Below are 18,490 nucleotides of genomic sequence, written 5' to 3'. Positions count from 1 at the left end.
TATAAATTACCCGATCTCTAATTAAGTAGAACCGAAGTGCTCGTTAAGGGCCGAGCTGTTAATCATCGGACTCGTGGTCGGTGCGACTGAAATTTTTCCGTCGCTTGCACGGTCACGTATCTCTGTATGAGACAAAATTATTCGTGTTTGTTGGCAACGCCATACGAAAATTCGCTTCGATTACTGGCTGTTAATAAATTTCCCGCGCGCTGCTATTAATTTTTATTCGATCTCAAACGATATACGAATAATTATTTACGAGACACCAAGAAAAAAAGAATGAGAAATAAGAATTATGACTCACCGTTCGTAGACCATAACACGATGTTGCTTCAGATTCCAAAAAGTATCCCTTTAATCCAGGTTTTCATTTCGTTCGCACATAAAAGAAAAAGGTAACGCACACACGCGAAAACTATATTCCACGCACACCAAACTATCGATATACTATTACGATGATACACGTGCGTTTTCTATGCGCGGAGAGCGTCACGTGCGAACGGAATATACGAGCATGTATTCGTATCCATACACGAAACTGTCAAACTTGTTATCGATGTCGCGTTCACAATCCAACTGATATGGAAGGAGATGGTGTATGGCCCAGAAAGAAGAGGACATAGGAAAAATGATGACGTTTCTAGGACGTGTGGAAGAAGAGCTGGCAAATTATATCCGCCATTCGACGCCATTACCTGTATGATTATCATAAAAAAATCTTTTAAATATAACTTCCAATTCATGTTATTAAACTTACATATATAAATGTACATAGAACTTATTTACACGCTGGTAAATAAATATACATTGGGATTTTTATTTTAGGACTGTAGAACCTTTGTTAATTTTTAAAAATAAATTCATACGGTAGCTTTGCAATCCCTGTTTAAGGGTACAATGCCAAGTACACTTGGGATACACGATTCGTGGTTGCGATTCGGCTCTCCTCGAATGTTCAGCCGGAAATTAAAGAGTCTTCCACGAACAACTAACCGGAAGGAAGGGCGATGTTTTTCCATTCTGCGTCGCTCCCTAAATACGCGTCAAACAGGGACGCAAAAGAAAGAGGGTACAAAAAAAGGGGAGGGGGAAATGTAGGAGAAAACGAGATAGCAATGACCAATTTTCACCGACACCGACACTGGTCGCGTATCTCATTTCAGGCAAGCGACCGACCCAATTTCGCGACAATGCGCGCTCTCTACGAAAAGAGATAGAAATGAATAAACGATATAGAAGAGGAGGACAACGAGAGGAAGAGGGTGGAATACAGGGGTGGATGTGTTGAAGGGAGGAAGGGTTGGCAATGCGCGGCGGTTTTACGCGGCCGTGCGAGTTGCAATTCATGCGGCGCAGGAACTGATATTTCGCGGAAAATGAATCACTCTTATACAAACGAACGGACACACAGTGGTAACGGAATACAATAGTCAGACAATGGGGAAAGCGTAGCTTTCGGCCGGCGGTGGCTGCGGCTCGGACGGTGAGATCGTAACCAGAGAGATGCGCGACAGCGCTGGATTCCGTGGCTTTCTAGGGGGAGGAAAACGTACCCTGGAAAGGATGAAACTAGCGTTCTCTATGCCCGGCGGCGGAACAAAGGTACACGTTTAGGAATAGAAACTGCACCGTGCTGTCGGAACAACATCCAAATTAAATTCGAGACGTCCAGTGGAATCGAGCGAATTCTGTCCTTTTTCTCAGATTGGCCACTAATTGATCATTAATCGCAAATTTAATTAACGTATTATTGAGCCGATGTTCAATAGAGAAACCTGCAAATGTTTGCTCAAGGATTGAATAACTCTCTTATTGTTAGTTAGGTTCGTTATACTTTACATGTGCTTTCATTAATAACAATCAGTGTTTCTAACGAAGAAATAATTTTCGTATATTTTGTCTTAAACTATTTTCGTTCGAGTAATCTACAATGTCTTACCAATAAATATTCAAATAGGAAGAAATCATTTACAGGAACGAAGAAACAGACATGGAACTTGCAGGATGTGAAAGGTACACTTTATACGATATTACTTCTCCCACTTTATATCTTGTTTGTAAAATAAAGCGAAAATTTGTTTTTTAATCATATTTGTATTTATGTATCCCAGATCGTTTAAATGCAATTTCGTTTAATTTCAATGCAGCACAAGTAACGAGAGCATTTCAGGTCGAACCTCTATCGAGTATTTTCCTGAAATATTATAGAACACTGGAGATCTTTGAACGCCGTGTTCAAACGCACAACCATTTAGCATGGCATGTGATATTGCAAACTGTTTTATAAGCCCGGCTGTTTCTCTTTCCTCTCTCCTCTCACCCGTTAGCTTTCGTCCTTTGATGCTCGTGAACCGAAGCAACCAATAAAGGTTTTCGAGGACAGCTGTATCGACAGCAGCGATTCATTTCTTTTGACTATCTTCGAAGTTGGAATCCCTGGATCAGTCAATGCGTTTAAACGCACAAAATACACACATACGAATAGATCCAAATTCTTTGGCTTTCATGAAATTTAAAAATCATCGGTTTGAAGGGTAGTCACGTTCTCTCGAGATTGCTCCTTTGAAATGTGGTCAATCGTAGCACGTTTCTACCTTATCAAACGTCTCCCGCTCTTGGAGAGCTTTCATAAAATTTAATAGCTCACCCGACATCTCTTCTCACTCGATTCGACATGTATTACCTTGCGAAAACCACTCGTACTGATTTCTCTTCCATATTTCTATGGACAGACGAAATATTTAAAAAACAACTCAAAATAGAGCATCTCCCGTACGTGTGCAAACACGGCTAATTTCAGCTAGTTCGTTATACATTTATGACGACATGTGCCTAATACGCATGTAAAATATTAAAACACGCTATTTCTGGTGCTTCTTTTTCAAAATAACGAGATACGGTGTCAAACAATAAAAACGTGAATCTGTGTGAAACTCGAAAGCACAATGAAAATCTTATTAACTAATTCTACATTCCCCGCGGTCCATTCTCCATTCTACAAAATCTCTAATTAATTTCGCAATATACACTGCTTCGCGTATTATCATACACATTATCATCATTTCCATACTTCCACCTATTAAGTTACATCGTGTTACGCTGAACGCTTCTGATCCACAACTTTCAATTCATTCTCCTCTTGTTTCACTGCAAACAGCTTCAAACTATTTCATAACAACCCATCATTTCTCTATCAACTCGAAGACTTACTAAATTCCATTCTTCCTAGATCTATTCTCCTAGGAAACCTGCAACTCCGTCGTTCTATCGTCGTATTGTATTGTAGAATCGCGAACCTATTATCTTTTATAGTTGCTCGCCCTGTAGCAATTCTTCTCGTAACATAAAGAGATTTCGTACAAGTTCCTCCATTGCACGAAAAGAAAGTGGAAGATACAGTTCTGATTTTGCACAGTGCAGCAAGTAGAAATTCAATAGATAGCTGGATGGTAGAGAATGTTGTAGAGATTGTTACGATGGGCGTGATCTATGGGTGCACCGTGACCCGGCCGACCCCACAACTTTCTCCAGGTATCGAAATGTCTTCGACAGCTTTCCAACTCAATCTTTTGTTCCTCCTGGAATAAAAATCATCCCTTTACAAGCTACATCGTAGAATCGAATCAAATTAAGCGATTGCCGATCGAAACTTGATGAAATCTCAAAATAGCTAATACATTATTGTTCACTCAGAAATTGGAAATATTACTTTCGAACATAGTACGCTATCGTTTGATTTTATCAAGTCGTCTGTTAATTAGAAATCGAGTTAGTCTAACGTGTTATCGATTGCAATACACTTACCAATGCCTTCTCTCGTTTCCGTTGTACTTGCTCGGCGAGTTCAGCGATGTATTCGCGATTTTCAACCTCCAACGATCGCAATCTACAAAAGCGACGCAGATAAACTTGGCAGATTTCAATATTTTCAATATCATTCCACTCGTTCCTCACTTTCATTACGTCTTCTTGCTTCTCAAACACATTGATCCGAATAACTTTGGCAAATGAAAAAAAATGTGACACGAAAGCTCCGCGTTGTTTTGCTCCTGCATCCCAGACACGTGTTTCGTGTAACGCAACAAATCAAAGTTTCGCCGAAACGAATCACGCGTGTTCTGAATTTTTGGTGTTCAAAGAAGGCCGCTCGTGCGTGAACAACATCTTTTCCCAAAACGATTAACCGGAAATTATGGTTATCGATCGAACATTCGATCAGAAACAGCCAAAATTGTGGTCTATAATCGCTTCGCACATATTGAAAACTGCGGTGAAGTTGCGGATAGTTGCAGGTGAGGCTTTCGCCTGTAACGGCTGATATAAATATTCCGACGATAACTTTTGATTTCGCCGGTTCAGATAATGGCCGCAACATTCATTACGATTTGTATGGGAAGTTACGATAATGCCAATGTTGTGAAATTCACTTCAAAACGAACGCGGGCTATTTTCAAATGCTCTTAAATGCTATTTTCAATACAAGAAAATAAGTTTTAATCCGCTGGAATGGACTTTAAAATCCACCGCAGAAAGCAGACTAATATTTTGACAAAGTAGAGTATAAATGGCGAACAAGGAAGAAAGAACGGCTCTTGAAACAGCTTTCTTGTTGAAAGGAAAACTCTTCTCTATTTCTCCGATAAACTTCACCGGAATCTATAAAACTTTCATCGAGTCACGTTGTTGAAAAAGTTGGCAAACGTCAGGATGTAATGTGAAAGCACGTTAAGAGAATCGTAAGAAGCAAGAAAAGTGTCTACAAAACAATGGTCGCCGCAACGATAGCAGCCTTTTTTACGACGTTAATGTATGAAGCAAACACGTTTGCCAACTACTTGTTACCGCGCTTCCACTTACGAGAGAGACCTGCCGCAATACAAACTTCTACAGCCCTCAGAAAACTATTGCAATATTGTTTGTGAACCATACTTGACTTTTTACGCGAATATTATCCAAGTACCGTAGTTTCGTGCAATTTTATCAATGTTTTCTCGCGAGCAAATAAATTTCATGCAGTAATGTAAAACTGATGCAATATGAACTATTTAGAACCCACATTGTTCGACTTCATAAATTGAAAAGCAGAAAAAATAGTGATATTACTGAGAAAACAATTTTGTTAATTTATCTTGGAATTTACTATGCAAGTTGAACTTTACTATTTGAATTGGAAATCGTAGAAAGAAATTGTTAAAAGTTGATCAGTTTGATCAATTTAGAAGAAGCTCGTACGATGATGCAACAATTCAGTAAAAGTAAGTAAATAAAATTCATGATAAAATGTAATGAAACGACTTTGCTCTTCGTTTTTGTAAAATGAATAAAGTACTATAAAAAATTATAAAAATCAATTTACGTTCTTTAAAAATTCAACCGTGAATTTGAAATAATTCCTTGTCCGTCTGTCCCGGAAGATTTAACCAGCCTCTCAAAGAAGAGATAAGCGCGATGTTACTCTACGAGACTACGTCGGACAGCGATTCGCTGAGGGTATTTACTTTTTAATAGTTACTAACGTGCGAGACATTATGCAGATAAAAGTCCAGAAACTCCGATGAGAGTGCAATATTTTTATTCTACAAGGGCTAATCCCTCTTTCTTGCGATTGGGATGGGTTGGCTTTTTACTAGCTGGAAGAAATCTTCCTCCGTGTTGTAAAGAAGAGAATAAAAGATAAATCGAAAGTAGACCAACGAAAACAACGGAGGTTATAACGATCAGAAAACTTTCGGAATAAATTGAAGTTCTATCGAGTTGTTGCAAAATGGCAACTTCCAACTTTCCAGATATTTAGAATCTGCATAACTGGAATGGAACACGAACCACTAATTAAAAGGAAACACGCAACGAGCCAATGGAAAAGAATTTTTTTATCTTCCAGAGATACTTGTTTTAAACTTGTAACTTTATAAAGAAGTTACAGAAGATCAAGGTAGAAACTGTTGGGAGGTTTGCTGATCGTGTCCTTTTGGCTCAACATCAAATTTTGTGTAGTCGCTGGACTAACAGTAGAAATAAGTGCGAGACATTGTTCCGCTATCTTTTCTTTTCTCAAGAATCGATCTACGAGATAAAAGTACCTTCATTAACGAACGCAAGAATCGAATTAGAACACCCATTTCTGGAATTTTCCTTCTTTACATATCTTCTTTTCTCGCTGTTATTTTATGAAAGAAAAGAAGACAATGGTGTAATAGATTAAAAATGATAGATTATCGAAAGGTTCATTTTAGAGCGTAAAGAAAAATATATCGCATCGATTCTGTCACCTTTTCTTCTACGAAGGAGTCGATAATCAACGATGATTAATTGCACAGTGTTCTGCTGACGTCCAATCATATTATAAACAACGTAACACGCCGCTAGCGGCTGCTTCATACAAAATTCCATTAAACGCTATCAAAGTGTCTCGTTATACATTAGTCTCTCAGTGTTCCTATCTGTAATCGGTACAACGACGTCATGATAAAACAATATTCCCTATGCCCTCCACTATATTATTTCAATGAGAACAGAATGGCAAAACGATTAATTGACAACGTGATGATGCTACTTTGCAAAATTTCATGTGCAAACTTTGACGGAAGTTTGCGCTGATTCAAAAGTCATAGACGTGCATGTTGTCAGCGAATAGAAACATTCATCAATATACCAATAATGAATCTGAAACGTCAAAGACTGAGAAAATTATCCTCTCAGGAATAATGGATTTTGAATCTAAAATTATGGAATAACTGTAGGATATAGTTTTAGATTCCACAAATATAGTTCTATAATTGTAGAATCTATGAAAATATTATTGTATAATTCTATATTCTACGGCTGATATTTTATTGAACCAATAAAGTAATTATTATCGTGATTAAATTATTCAAGACGCATCATTCCCGAGAGGAAAACCCTCTCAGTCTTTGACATTTCAAATTCATGATTGATATATTGGTATATAATTATAACGCGCATATATAAGAGGATTCAAAAAACATTTTCAATGAAAAATATTTATGATCAATCTGAAAACCGCCAAAACCCTCAAAGATGTGCAAATTCTAACGAACAGTGATTTAAACTGTCGCAAATAAATTTTCTTTAAACAAGCGTGCGTTTCAAGTAGAATTAGTCGTGCGCTTACGCTCGTTTCGTATTACACGAATCGAGTCATAATACAAAACGGAAAGCGTAAGATCACAGAGAGGCGGAGAAGAAAAGCAATATCTTAAAGTGCAAGGAGAAAGTAAAAGGGAAATGACTGACGTGAACGACGATACTCGACGAGGCAGCTGTCTCGAATGATTTTTCAACACTTAGTTGCCGAAACACCTTGAAACTAGAGAAAATTAGAGAGAGGAGCGAGAAGATATTGCAAGTAAAACTGTTGACGAACATACAGAGCGACAGACTGTAACGTTGACAAACATTCGAGAGGAAGAGGGATGCTAAAGAGGAACCGTCAGCTGAACTTGTCGAGGTCGAGAGAGTTCGGGTCAATGGGTTGATTACTGCTGTAATGCAGTTACATCCTCCGAGTAGCGTAACAACGCTAACCAGACCTGCATTGTAGGCTCATGGTTCGTCGCATTTTGATATGGCGTGTCTTTCGACACGTCGAGATTGAACTCGACACGATAATGAAACTTTGAACACCTGAGGAGGAAACTAAAAATTATTCATTACCAAGCAACAGAACAAAAATCGTGAATGGAGAACGTATCTACAAATCAAAACGATCCATGAGATAAAACGCTGAAGTACAATAACAAAATTAAGAATGGACGAAAACGTATAAAAAGTCGGATATCAAAAGTGAAAATGATGCATGTAATAAAGCATTAACGAGTACCTAAAAAATTCATTTCCAAAACATAATACGTACGGGTCTATCATGTATCCAGGTCGAGTGGCATCGGTGGCAACGTGACGATTGTTTTGCGATTGCGATTGCGAGCAATATCGTCTGCTAGTTAAAAGCGGGACCAATTCCACACCCCCAGTCAATTCGTACACCTGAACTTCCTCGTTGTAGGGATTTTTTGAATCCTGTATCAGCTGCATATCCGTAGCGATACCTAGGAAATAGACTGACCTAGAAACCGGATGCTGACCTTCCCACGCCGACACCGAGAATTTCCATCCGTTTACCTGGTTCTGCTTTATCATCAAAGAACTTGTTCATATTCGTGACGGGCAAAGGATTAATACTCCTTCTGTGTAACCTTTCGATGGTCGAATTGCTCGTCCAGCCCTGAAAGGATTCAACGTGATGACTCGCTGCAACCGATGCAGCTTGTGCAGTGCAAATCGAATCGACTTAAGACAGACAGGAGTTCATTGGTATTCGCGTCTTCGATTCGAGTTCATCGCTTCTAACATCTAGCAACGTAGCAGTGTTCTAACAAAGTGCCATTAGATATAATCTTTCAAACTTTTTCTAGTCTACCAACTTTTTACATCTTGTTAAATCCATCGCTGTCTAGTTAGGATTCATATCTTGATAAAAGTAACAGCGGCATTTATTGAGTATCGTTCGTCGAAATCCGATGAAACTGAAATTAGAATCGTATCTTGATTCGCGTTGACTTAACCACTGAAACTATCGTTCGTTCAATCTGCAATGTCGAGTAAAAAAAGGAAAAAACGAAGCTCAGAAAGTTGAAAAATTAACTAAAGGGAAAAATTCTTCAAACAACTAAAAACGAATAAGAAAATCAAAGAATAAATCACGAGGAAGGGCAATAGAGCTGACAAGAAAAATCTATCATCAGATAATCAGTAATCGCTTAGCTAGTCTAGGCTTGACTTAACGCGGTTGCATCGTTCATTCATCAACGTCATTCTAGTTAGCTGGTTAGTTACAGTAAGGCTGTGTGGTTTATTAAGAAGAAAAACAGAAAACCTTCCATAAATTCATGCCCGGAAGCAGCTTCATGCCGAGAAAGAGAGAAGACGTAACGGTTTTGAAGAGGTGAAGGAAGATTCACGCGCTGGGGGACCTCCAGTGGAAAGGATGAAGAGAAACAGGGAGTAGGAAGGGTGATAGTGAGAGGACGAGTTTACGTACAGGAAGAAGTAAACTTGGCTGAAGTAGAACGGGCTAATAAATTTCAGTTTAAACTTTCGGGCTGTGGAAGCTGGTCAGAGGATCGTTCAATTACGCAGTAACGTGGCACAGTTATGTGTTTGTCGTTCGGGGATGCTACGGCGGTTAATTAAAAATTAAGAGTTTCGTCCTTGAGGATGGTTGACCAAGTTGAGGCTAAGAGGCAGAGGAAAGCCCGAAAGGAAACTAGGGTTGGATAGCGTGCTCGATTGAAGCCGCGTCTCCACGGAAACGCAACCGCCGTGCCTCGAAAGCATGTTCATATAAGCGCTAATTTCCACATCAAACGCTGTTTACCAACACCCACCGTGTACGATGATATTCCAGCTCGATAGAAAAACCTACAGCCGTTCCTACCGACACGGTACGCGTCGTTGCATTCGTTTCTATCACGGGACTTTAACCTGCGTATGCACAAGTCGTAAAAATTCAGACGGAAAACCCAGCACGCCTTGATCTCGTCTCTGTACGGTTCGGAGGATTCAATCTCCCTTTGCTAATGGCTCATGCAATCCCGATCTACAAGCTCCATGTAAGTGTACGAACAAAGCCTATGTACAACTTTCCAGCCAATTTCCAACAAATCTTAACGTTCAGGTAAGAAGAATCTATGAACGAGTGAATGATCGGTGTATACTAAGGTGATTCCTAGCTATAAATGAAAATTAAACGGACCGGAGATAAATAAACATAAATGTGAAATTTATAAGAACACAAACCCAAAGTCCCTAATTACAGGCAAATTTGAGAACGAGAAACAAAGCCTGACTAACAAGCTGATCGTTGGTGGGTCCTAGTACCTAACGCATCGAGGAATATGCGTACCAGAGATTCGAGGAAGCGCGCACCCAGCAACTTGGGATCCCTCCAAGGAACTCCACCCGGACCAGGTCGACCCCACGGCCAGAGCGGTGCCAGCTAAGCACACGGCGTCATAGCATATTAAGCAGTTTCCAAGGTTCGTTTCCTACACCCACAAGGTGGCTGCTTCGCATTCAAGCACGTGCTCGAAATCATTGCACCTTGTATCCTAATATTCGAGATGAATTCACCACTCGAGCATTACGATAAACTTTTAATAGACCATTTACTTGTTACACATTTAGACACCTTTGTACACATGATTTTTCCGAAACATGTCACTGGAATTTTCTTCGAAGGAGATACGAACGTTCGAGTGTTAAATCCATCCCGCAACATTATCAAATTTTCGATTCTTATTCATGTAATTTAATTTCCCAAAAGAAAGTTCAACGGTCGATTCAGAATGACTAATGTCTAAAACAAAGGGACAACGCGACGTTGCGGTCTATTTTTCGTTGGAATTTTCCAAGGAAATTTTCGCGTCTCCCTGCAAGAGAAATTGACTTTCTTGCTGAAGCTAGTAGAAACGTTTCTAACTTTACGTGATCGGGGAACGATACGTCTACGGTCTGACCGGAAACGGACTATGTAGACGTTCTCTCTTTATCGACGTTATTGCTACGAAAAAGGTGTTTCACGTTTACCGTACAAGGAAAGACCATTACGAAATTTCTCTTACGCAAACTACTACGATCGGACTTCGCTCATTTCGAAACGTTTATAGTATTACGTTATTATTGCACGAACTATTCATCTTTGTAGCAACTAGAAAATATCCTAAACTTTTAATGGATTACGAAAAGTGTCGATAATTGGAAACGTTAATTATTATTATTTAAGACTAATTACTGCTTAGAAGAAAAGATTTCTGAGAAACATCGAGCTTTTGCAATAATAAGTTTCTCAATAATCGTATAGTACTCAATTTCCTGCGATCTAATACAAAATTGTGAGAAGCTATACAAGCAAATTAACTTACCAATCGAGAATTATCGTGAAGAAAGATCTACTCGAAGTTCGTTAACTAACAATCGTTAAGCATGTAAAGAACATCAATATGATCCGATCGATAAGCCATCGAGATAGCGGAAAGGTTTCGTGCTCGAGGCAGCTTGAGATGTTAATGAAAGGCACCGTCATCGAGTGATGGCGATATCGCCGGATCTTATCGGTACAACCGTGATAACGATGACTACCTTCCAATTTTTCCACCATCTTGTCATGAACGAATCTTTTTTATCAGCCACTCTCTATTACGACATCATCGTGATATTAATTGCAATGGGACTGATTTTCGAAGAATTTATTCGACTTTTAATCAAAGAGAACATTAACGGAAATGAAACTTAAGATATATGAAGCACGACAATTGGAAGCCAAAGATAATTATCAAGACAAACGATATCTTAACATAATGACAAACGATATTTTAAAAATTATGAAGAGTATCAAAAGATACATGTAAAATTCGAAAACTAACTAAAAATTCATTCCTTATCTTAAAATAACTTTCCTGTGAAAACTAGAAAATTTGTCTTATTCTTGTACTCTCGTCTTATTGTCATACTCTTCTTCTGCAATCTTCATATAATATTGAATGTATTCTTGAAATGATCGAAGTCATTTGCTAGTCGAAGAGGCTATAAAGAGAACTGCTATAAAACACCCACTCCACGATCACACGTTTTAAACAGAAAATAACAGACCAGTATATGTGAGACGTAACAACAGTCGCATACTATCTTTTTTTATCATAACTTTGAATTGCAAATAATCTTCGTGAACTAGATCCCGAATCACGATCACGAACGATCGCGGGTTAGTTACGTTACTGGAAACATATCGGAGGCAAACATTTGCACGGTTATTATCGGGCAACGGCGAATGCATCTTTACGATGATAATGGTTCTCGTAATTGGCAGGATAATAAGGGTTAGAACGACATCCTTCAACGCGAATTGCTCGCTGTTTTCTGCAAACAAGGGCGCCCTAATTTCCCCAACAATCTTCGGTTCTGTCCCACTTTCTCCTCCATTTGTATTTGTATATAAGGTCACGTCAAGGAATAATATTATTCGTAGATTTTCGTGCCCGGAATTTCGTGAACTCATCGTCCTTGGCTTCACGCGCGGCTTTTGCTTTGATAAGTTGTTGGTATGGCTAACATGGTAACGTTACTTCAGGCGAGCGAAACAAATTTCATTCAGGATTTCAGGTAACACAGTGAATTATATCATTCAGATTGAATTAACAAAGGAATTTTAAAAGAATTTCATTTTCATTAAAAATAAAAGAACTTCGACTTTCGTCTGCTTCGTATGATTTTGTTAATTTTTAATCAGGAGAAGCTCTCTAGTAAGAGTAAAGCACGTTAAATGGATAGAAGATAAGGTATCGCTGGAAGAAAAATGAGATTATTTGTTCTAATGAATTAGAAAAGTATAATTAAATATTTACTTGCAACGACAAAATCGCTAGCACGAGAATAATAGGTTAAATTATTGATGATAATTAATCGTATCTACTTGAAAAGCTAGTTATGATTAAAACCGTAGATTGAGAATGATTAATTCATGTCTTTGCAAATTGTTAGCGCATTTCATGCATTAATATTAAAATACTTAATGAAAAAGCAATGAACGTGTTCAAAAATGCCAAGCGGTCGATTGATTAAAACTCTTTAATTTAATGCAAAAATTGAGTGATTGTAAAAAATCAATTAATAAAATTTAAATATATGATTGATTAATAAAAATCGAAACTTCGACGCGTGTGTTTTCCCCGTGAAATCGATTTACAAATTTTTGTTTTTGACGCCACTCATAATGAATGAATAGCATCCAATTTGCGAAAATATATTCACTATTATCGCGATTTTGTCCATCTCTGCGATGCGGTAGGAGTGGCAAGTTTTTTAATTCGTCCTTAATTGAAATTTATTACGAACATTGAAAAGCTCGAAAATCGGCAAAAAGAGCTCGTTTAAATATTTACGCTCGTGATTAATAATTAATTTCATTCATACTTTGGACTATTTGCATGTATTTTTTAATCATTAGGTTAGTAATCCCAGTGTCTATGAGAAAGATATTGCGCATGCAACAACCTTTTTATCAAGAACAGAGAATGTCATTGATTGACAGAAATCCATTGCCTGCGAATCGACAGTGTAGCAACGTAAAAATGACAGCAAAAATAGCAAAAAAGCAGGGAATAACCACGTATCGCATAAAAAATGTCAATGGTTATCTAGTCAGAGACGATCGAATTTATGTCAAATGTAGTGAAAATTATGACATATCTCTTTATCCAAGTTCGATATTTTTTTATTTAAATGATACATAAATTGTTTAAAACTTTACCTGGCTGAAATTATGACATTTTGATAATTCCGGGGGTTCTAGAGGAACGTTTTTCTTTCTAAGGGTTGCAGCACAAGGAGCACCACCACCTGGTTTACCCCAAGGCGAATAGTTCTCCAAGATTTGCTGGAGCTGTAAAAAGGAAGAAACAGTTACTCAATTTGTTGCTTCATTGATTGATTTACAAATTTCTACCTTTTAATAATGAGAAAGTGTAGGTAAATGTAAAAGCATATATGTGAACTAATTAGAATTAACATGAAAATAAATGTATCCAAAATAGGTAACACTGTTGGGAATACTGTACTGGCGCGTTCCGCTTGTCTGACGCTACACAGATTGATTCTACTGAGCGCTTATCGAGTCCATATTGTCCGCACAGTTTTAAAGGGCGAAGTTTCCTTCAATACCGTTCAGCATGGTTTTATAAATCTGCTGAAGATTTGAACGAAACTGAACTTTCTCTTTTCACCAGCTTACCGTGGATATCAATATTTCTCCAGTGAAATCTTATGAGATAATAACTTTTCCCAAAACACGGTTACAAGTACGTTAATATTTTGATAATATACTTTAGCAGATGGAAAATTTAAAGCCCGAATATATTCCGTTGGAATAGCACTAAACTAACTTTAATATTTTGCATTAAGATCACTTTAATGCTTAGTGTAATATTTTATAATATTTTCCCGCGTAATTCTATGTTAAAGAATTACGGAGTTATATAAGAAAAAACTTGAATAATGCTAAACCTTAATAAATGCCATTTAAAACAAAAAAGAAAATGAACCGCTTTAAATTCCTGTTCTAACTCGGTTTTAGCGAAACATTTTCATTAGAATGTCGAGTAATCCCTTTCTGTGAGCATCGCAATGAGGTATGCCTTTTAACGCACAAGAGGTACAGTTCACGGATTTTGGAATTCTCATGTTGATTCATCACTGTAATCTACAGATAAATGCTCCTGTTTATTAATATCTAGAGAAAAATTCCTTGGCACAGCCTTTGTAGCATGCTACTAATATTCAACTGTTCTTAATCCAACGTTGACGCTTCGAGATAAGTAATTCGGATGCACTTTACAACACTGAATATTTTAATGTTTTATTGAATTTCACGGGCTAGTCACTACACACATATGTATCTCCTACCAGAAATTGTTCTCTGTAGTAAAAAAAAATTCGAGCTCACTCTGATAATACCCATTTCTGGCGTTTTTGTGATAAAATGGATATTTACAATCCTTTTAAAGAGAAATTCCATCTTTCTAAAACATGCATTAGAACTAAAATCAAAAAATTTTAAATTATATTAAAAAAAAAAATTTTTGAACCTTGCAACTATTTTGTTTTGTATTTTTATTTTTTATTTTTTATCATCTTTTATATATCATTAAAACCCATAGAAAATTTAGGAACGTAACTAAAGGAGTTATTACTTTTATCTGCTTTTAATCATACTAAATAATGGTCTCCTATTTTAATGTAATAGAAATGCCTGCCTGTCAACCTAGTTGTCGTTTAACAGTTTGCGATTCATCATAGCGAAAGAAATATAATCCATTTACATTGGATATCGTTAGAAATGATGGATAAAAATGTAGTCCAACTAACAATAACTAAAGGTACATGCGAGTTCCATTAAAACCAGTGAAAACATTTGCGCTCGTTAGTGAAATATTTCTTACAACTACCAAGGCAAATATACGCAGTAATTACAGCACAGCTACTAATGATACGGTTTATACAAATTACGCTCAACGATTCGCTTTAACATTCGCGAGCCATGTAAAAAAAGAAATAACATTTCAATTGCAACGAAATCTGAATCGTAGCGAGGTATAAACCACTTTACTGAAAATTTTAGTGCCTTTTAATAAAACGTTCCGCTATAAATCATTTCCATTAAATTGTGTATCAAACGTTGTTGGCAAAATTTACAGTCGAGAGAGAACCAAAAACATACTGTTTTACTCTTCGACTATTTTCGTGCAATAAACTATGATGACAAGCCTAAGTGCCATCTACCATTCTCGATATTGTTCCCCATTTCTATTTTACAGGGCTTGAATGGCTGTGACCACATGAAATCCCATTGTAGCGTGAAGAATCTTTTACACGGCCTCGTAAATCTCCACGGTTATTGCCAAGCTTTCGAAGAAATGCCATCAAAGGGAAAAAATAAGGATTGTTGCCGATACGAAAGTACAGTGTTGATCTTCATCCGATCGCCGACAACCACACCAAACGAAATTGGTAAAGCCAAAGAGGCTCGTGGTCAGCAAAGGCCAGTGACATAAACGGTGCTCGAGTTAACATAATAGTCATTTACGACGCATACTTCTCGCTGTTCACGGTGCTTTTGACGTTGCAACTCCTCCTTTCGTCGTCTCCACGAGGCCGTTCCCTCTTCAACAGCCCGCCGTTCTCGTTCCTTTCTCGCATCCTCCTCCACTTCCGGTACGTACGTCGCCTCCGGGATATCCTGCGCCATCTCGGTCCCGGTGTCTTCCTCTTAATAAAAGGACGAACAAATCACGAGCATCGCGTGTAAGGGAACACGTGCTACATACGTGAGCAGTTATGCTGAAAATCAAATGGACGTTGCTCAAAAGTGGTTAGAGAACGAACGAGCTTGCTTTATCTATATCTCTTGCTGAAACTCTTGCAAAACTCTTGTAATTTTCCTAGTGTACTAATCGTTAAGATTGTGAAAAGATTTTGCTTGATAACTATTGACTAATTATTAATTGATTAGATACTATCAAATAATAGTGATAAAATTACGCACTTGATAACATTACATTGATTCCCAATGATAGAACTTGAAATGTTTACTATTTATCTTCAAGTAGGCGAATCGAGGAAATTACGGATGCAGATATTCAATATCAAGAGACAATATCAAGATAATGTGACAGCATCGTGTCGCATAACAAGGCACTTGGTTCCGTTATCATCTGTTATCGATTTAACAAGGTATTATTCTATGAAAGAAAACACGATACTAATCTGCATGGCTATACAATAATCTCTCTCACGTAGGAATATCAATGCCTAGAGTTATTCGCTGATTCGCACGATACTTTTATTTCTATTCTCTTCCAACTCAATGTTACAATCGATCTTTCAATGTTTTTAATAATTTTCAATTACAATGAAAGTTCCCGGACTTTTGTACAATATAGCTCAAATTAAAACAACAAGTAAACATGTTTTACGTGATGAAACAATTTACTAACAATAAGTGAATTTCTGTATGATGAAAATTTATCTCGCGACTCGTACGAAAAATTCATTTATTTCATTTTTTAACATAGCATAAAACGTATTCAGTGTAAAAGTTTAGGCAATAACTACGCTAATTTGATTGGCTTGAAACAGAAAATACAACGAGAAGAACGATTAGCGGACGGGCAAAGTTCATTTTCACAATATAATCATTGCCTCCTATCGTTAATTTTAATATACATATATTAATTAAATTTTTAATTTATCTTTGAAAATTGGTTCCATTCGGAACACATTCAATAGAAATACGAGTAACATAAAAGAATGTTACGTTCGATTTATCCATAAAAATATTTTCATAACGTACTCGAGCGGGGAATGCGAATAGCTGGGAGTAAAATGAAAAAAAACTTCAGGATATGTTTGCATAAAACCATCAATATCATTTTATGTGGAAACAACGGTCGTATTACGAGGTGCTTCGAAAATTTCATTTTTATAATGAAAGATTATCATCGTACATTTGAATTTTTCGAATATAATGAATCTTTTAATAAGAGAATTTTCATATTTAAAAGAACGTAATGATTTTTCAAATTAACGTAGACGAGTAAATTCGCAAGGAATTCAACGCAACGTGCTTTTCAATGTTAAGACCATTAACAATGTATATACAATTGTTGCGTTCTGTAATGCTAAACATTTTACTTTCAAATAAGCCACAAAATCGTTTCTCTCTACCCTGGATCAAACACAGTAAGAACATACATTCGATTCGAGATAACTGTTAAAAAATTAAATACTTTTGAATAAAACATTCTGCATAAGATTACGTAGCGACAAGTTCCTCCGCAAAGAAGGGAAAAGAAATTCCTTCATCACTGAAGAAGAAATATACTACTTGTGATAACTATAGGAAACAGTGTTTTAAACACTTAATTATTATGAGAATGGAGAGAACATATGTAAATTACGTAATCGCATGACTTATATAGTTTTCGAGTAATTGTCTCCGATTATCTTCCTTAAATGCAAGATAATTCTTTAAACGTTTGAGGGACGCTCATTGATTCGATAAAGTGCACGTTGCCCTCAATTAGAATCAGACCGAAGCTCTAACATTCTCCTGTTCTACGAGCTCGTGCGCCGTTATTTTGCAAAAGGTAACATTAACTTTAATACTCACGACGATGCAGAAGTTTTGCGTGTCACGGAGACGTGGCTAGATCCCGATACGGGTAACAGTAACTCGGAAAAATATTTGGTAAACCGATTATATCCATACAAAAGTTGTTCACCTGACGATAAGAGCACGCGACTACCAACCACCCCGTGAATCCACCCTGACGTCGCGTCGCTTCGACGAAGTCAGCCACCCTGTGCTGGTTCCCGACGTCGATTCTCTACACTCTACATACCAGTACATCCCCCTCGACGTACACTGTTACTATATGCGTCACGTTTCACGTCGTTACCATCTACCACTATACTACTCGACCTTCGACTGCTGGTTCGTGACCAGGGCCGTGAAGTTTCACGGAAGCACCCCTAACATCAAGACAGCGATTACAAAAGCAATCTATGAGCATTGGTTCAGAATAAAAAATATTTAAAGTATGCTTACTCAAGAAAATAGTTTGCGCCATGTGATGAGCACTTATTGACCAACATTGTGGATGTGGATTTGCTACGTTAGCTACTGCGGTTTATCAAGATCTTAATGATCAATTATATCATTCATATAATTAGTCTGATTTAAATATATTAATCGAGTCAATTTTTACTTAGGTTTGCGTGCTAAGATTAGTTCTGACTTTGACTTGTACAATTCTGCGGTGTACAATTTGTGGAATTAGTCGATAGTAAGTTATATTGCATATCTCAATGATATTAAATTTCAACAGACGTTGCATAATTAGATATATTTATCATATGT

The 18,490-nt window shown here is 37.3% G+C and overlaps 1 protein-coding gene across 1 annotated transcript; it reads right to left on the bottom strand.

Moving 5' to 3' along the window:
• Positions 1-2,874: 2,874 nt before the first annotated feature.
• Positions 2,875-18,379, bottom strand: LOC139993818 (uncharacterized). Its single transcript, XM_072015894.1, has 8 exons — positions 18,179-18,379; positions 17,741-18,102; positions 15,665-15,909; positions 13,325-13,456; positions 8,140-8,242; positions 7,874-8,066; positions 3,805-3,886; positions 2,875-3,578 (listed from the first exon to the last, which is right to left on the bottom strand). Exons 3-8 carry the CDS (start codon positions 15,815-15,817, stop codon positions 3,432-3,434), a joined length of 810 nt encoding a protein of 269 aa, XP_071871995.1. The 5' UTR covers positions 15,818-15,909; positions 17,741-18,102; positions 18,179-18,379; the 3' UTR covers positions 2,875-3,431.
• Between the last annotated feature and the right edge of the window lie 111 nt (positions 18,380-18,490).

The sequence above is a fragment of the Bombus fervidus genome, chromosome 13 (genome assembly GCF_041682495.2).
Source record: "Bombus fervidus isolate BK054 chromosome 13, iyBomFerv1, whole genome shotgun sequence".
In the NCBI taxonomy this organism is placed as follows: domain Eukaryota; kingdom Metazoa; phylum Arthropoda; class Insecta; order Hymenoptera; family Apidae; genus Bombus; species Bombus fervidus.
Note: the sequence above shows the minus strand (reverse complement) of the source record. Positions and strands in the feature narration are given on the sequence as shown.

Coding starts and splice junctions, on each gene's coding strand:
- LOC139993818 (XM_072015894.1), bottom strand. CDS start 15,817: ATGGCGCAGGATATCCCGGAGGCGACGTACGTACCGGAAGTGGAGGAG. Junction 8,243..13,324: donor AATGTCATAATTTCAGCCAG/GTAAAGTTTTAA, acceptor GAATCCTTTCAG/GGCTGGACGAGCAATTCGAC. Junction 3,579..3,804: donor GGAAACGAGAGAAGGCATTG/GTAAGTGTATTG, acceptor TTTTTATTCCAG/GAGGAACAAAAGATTGAGTT.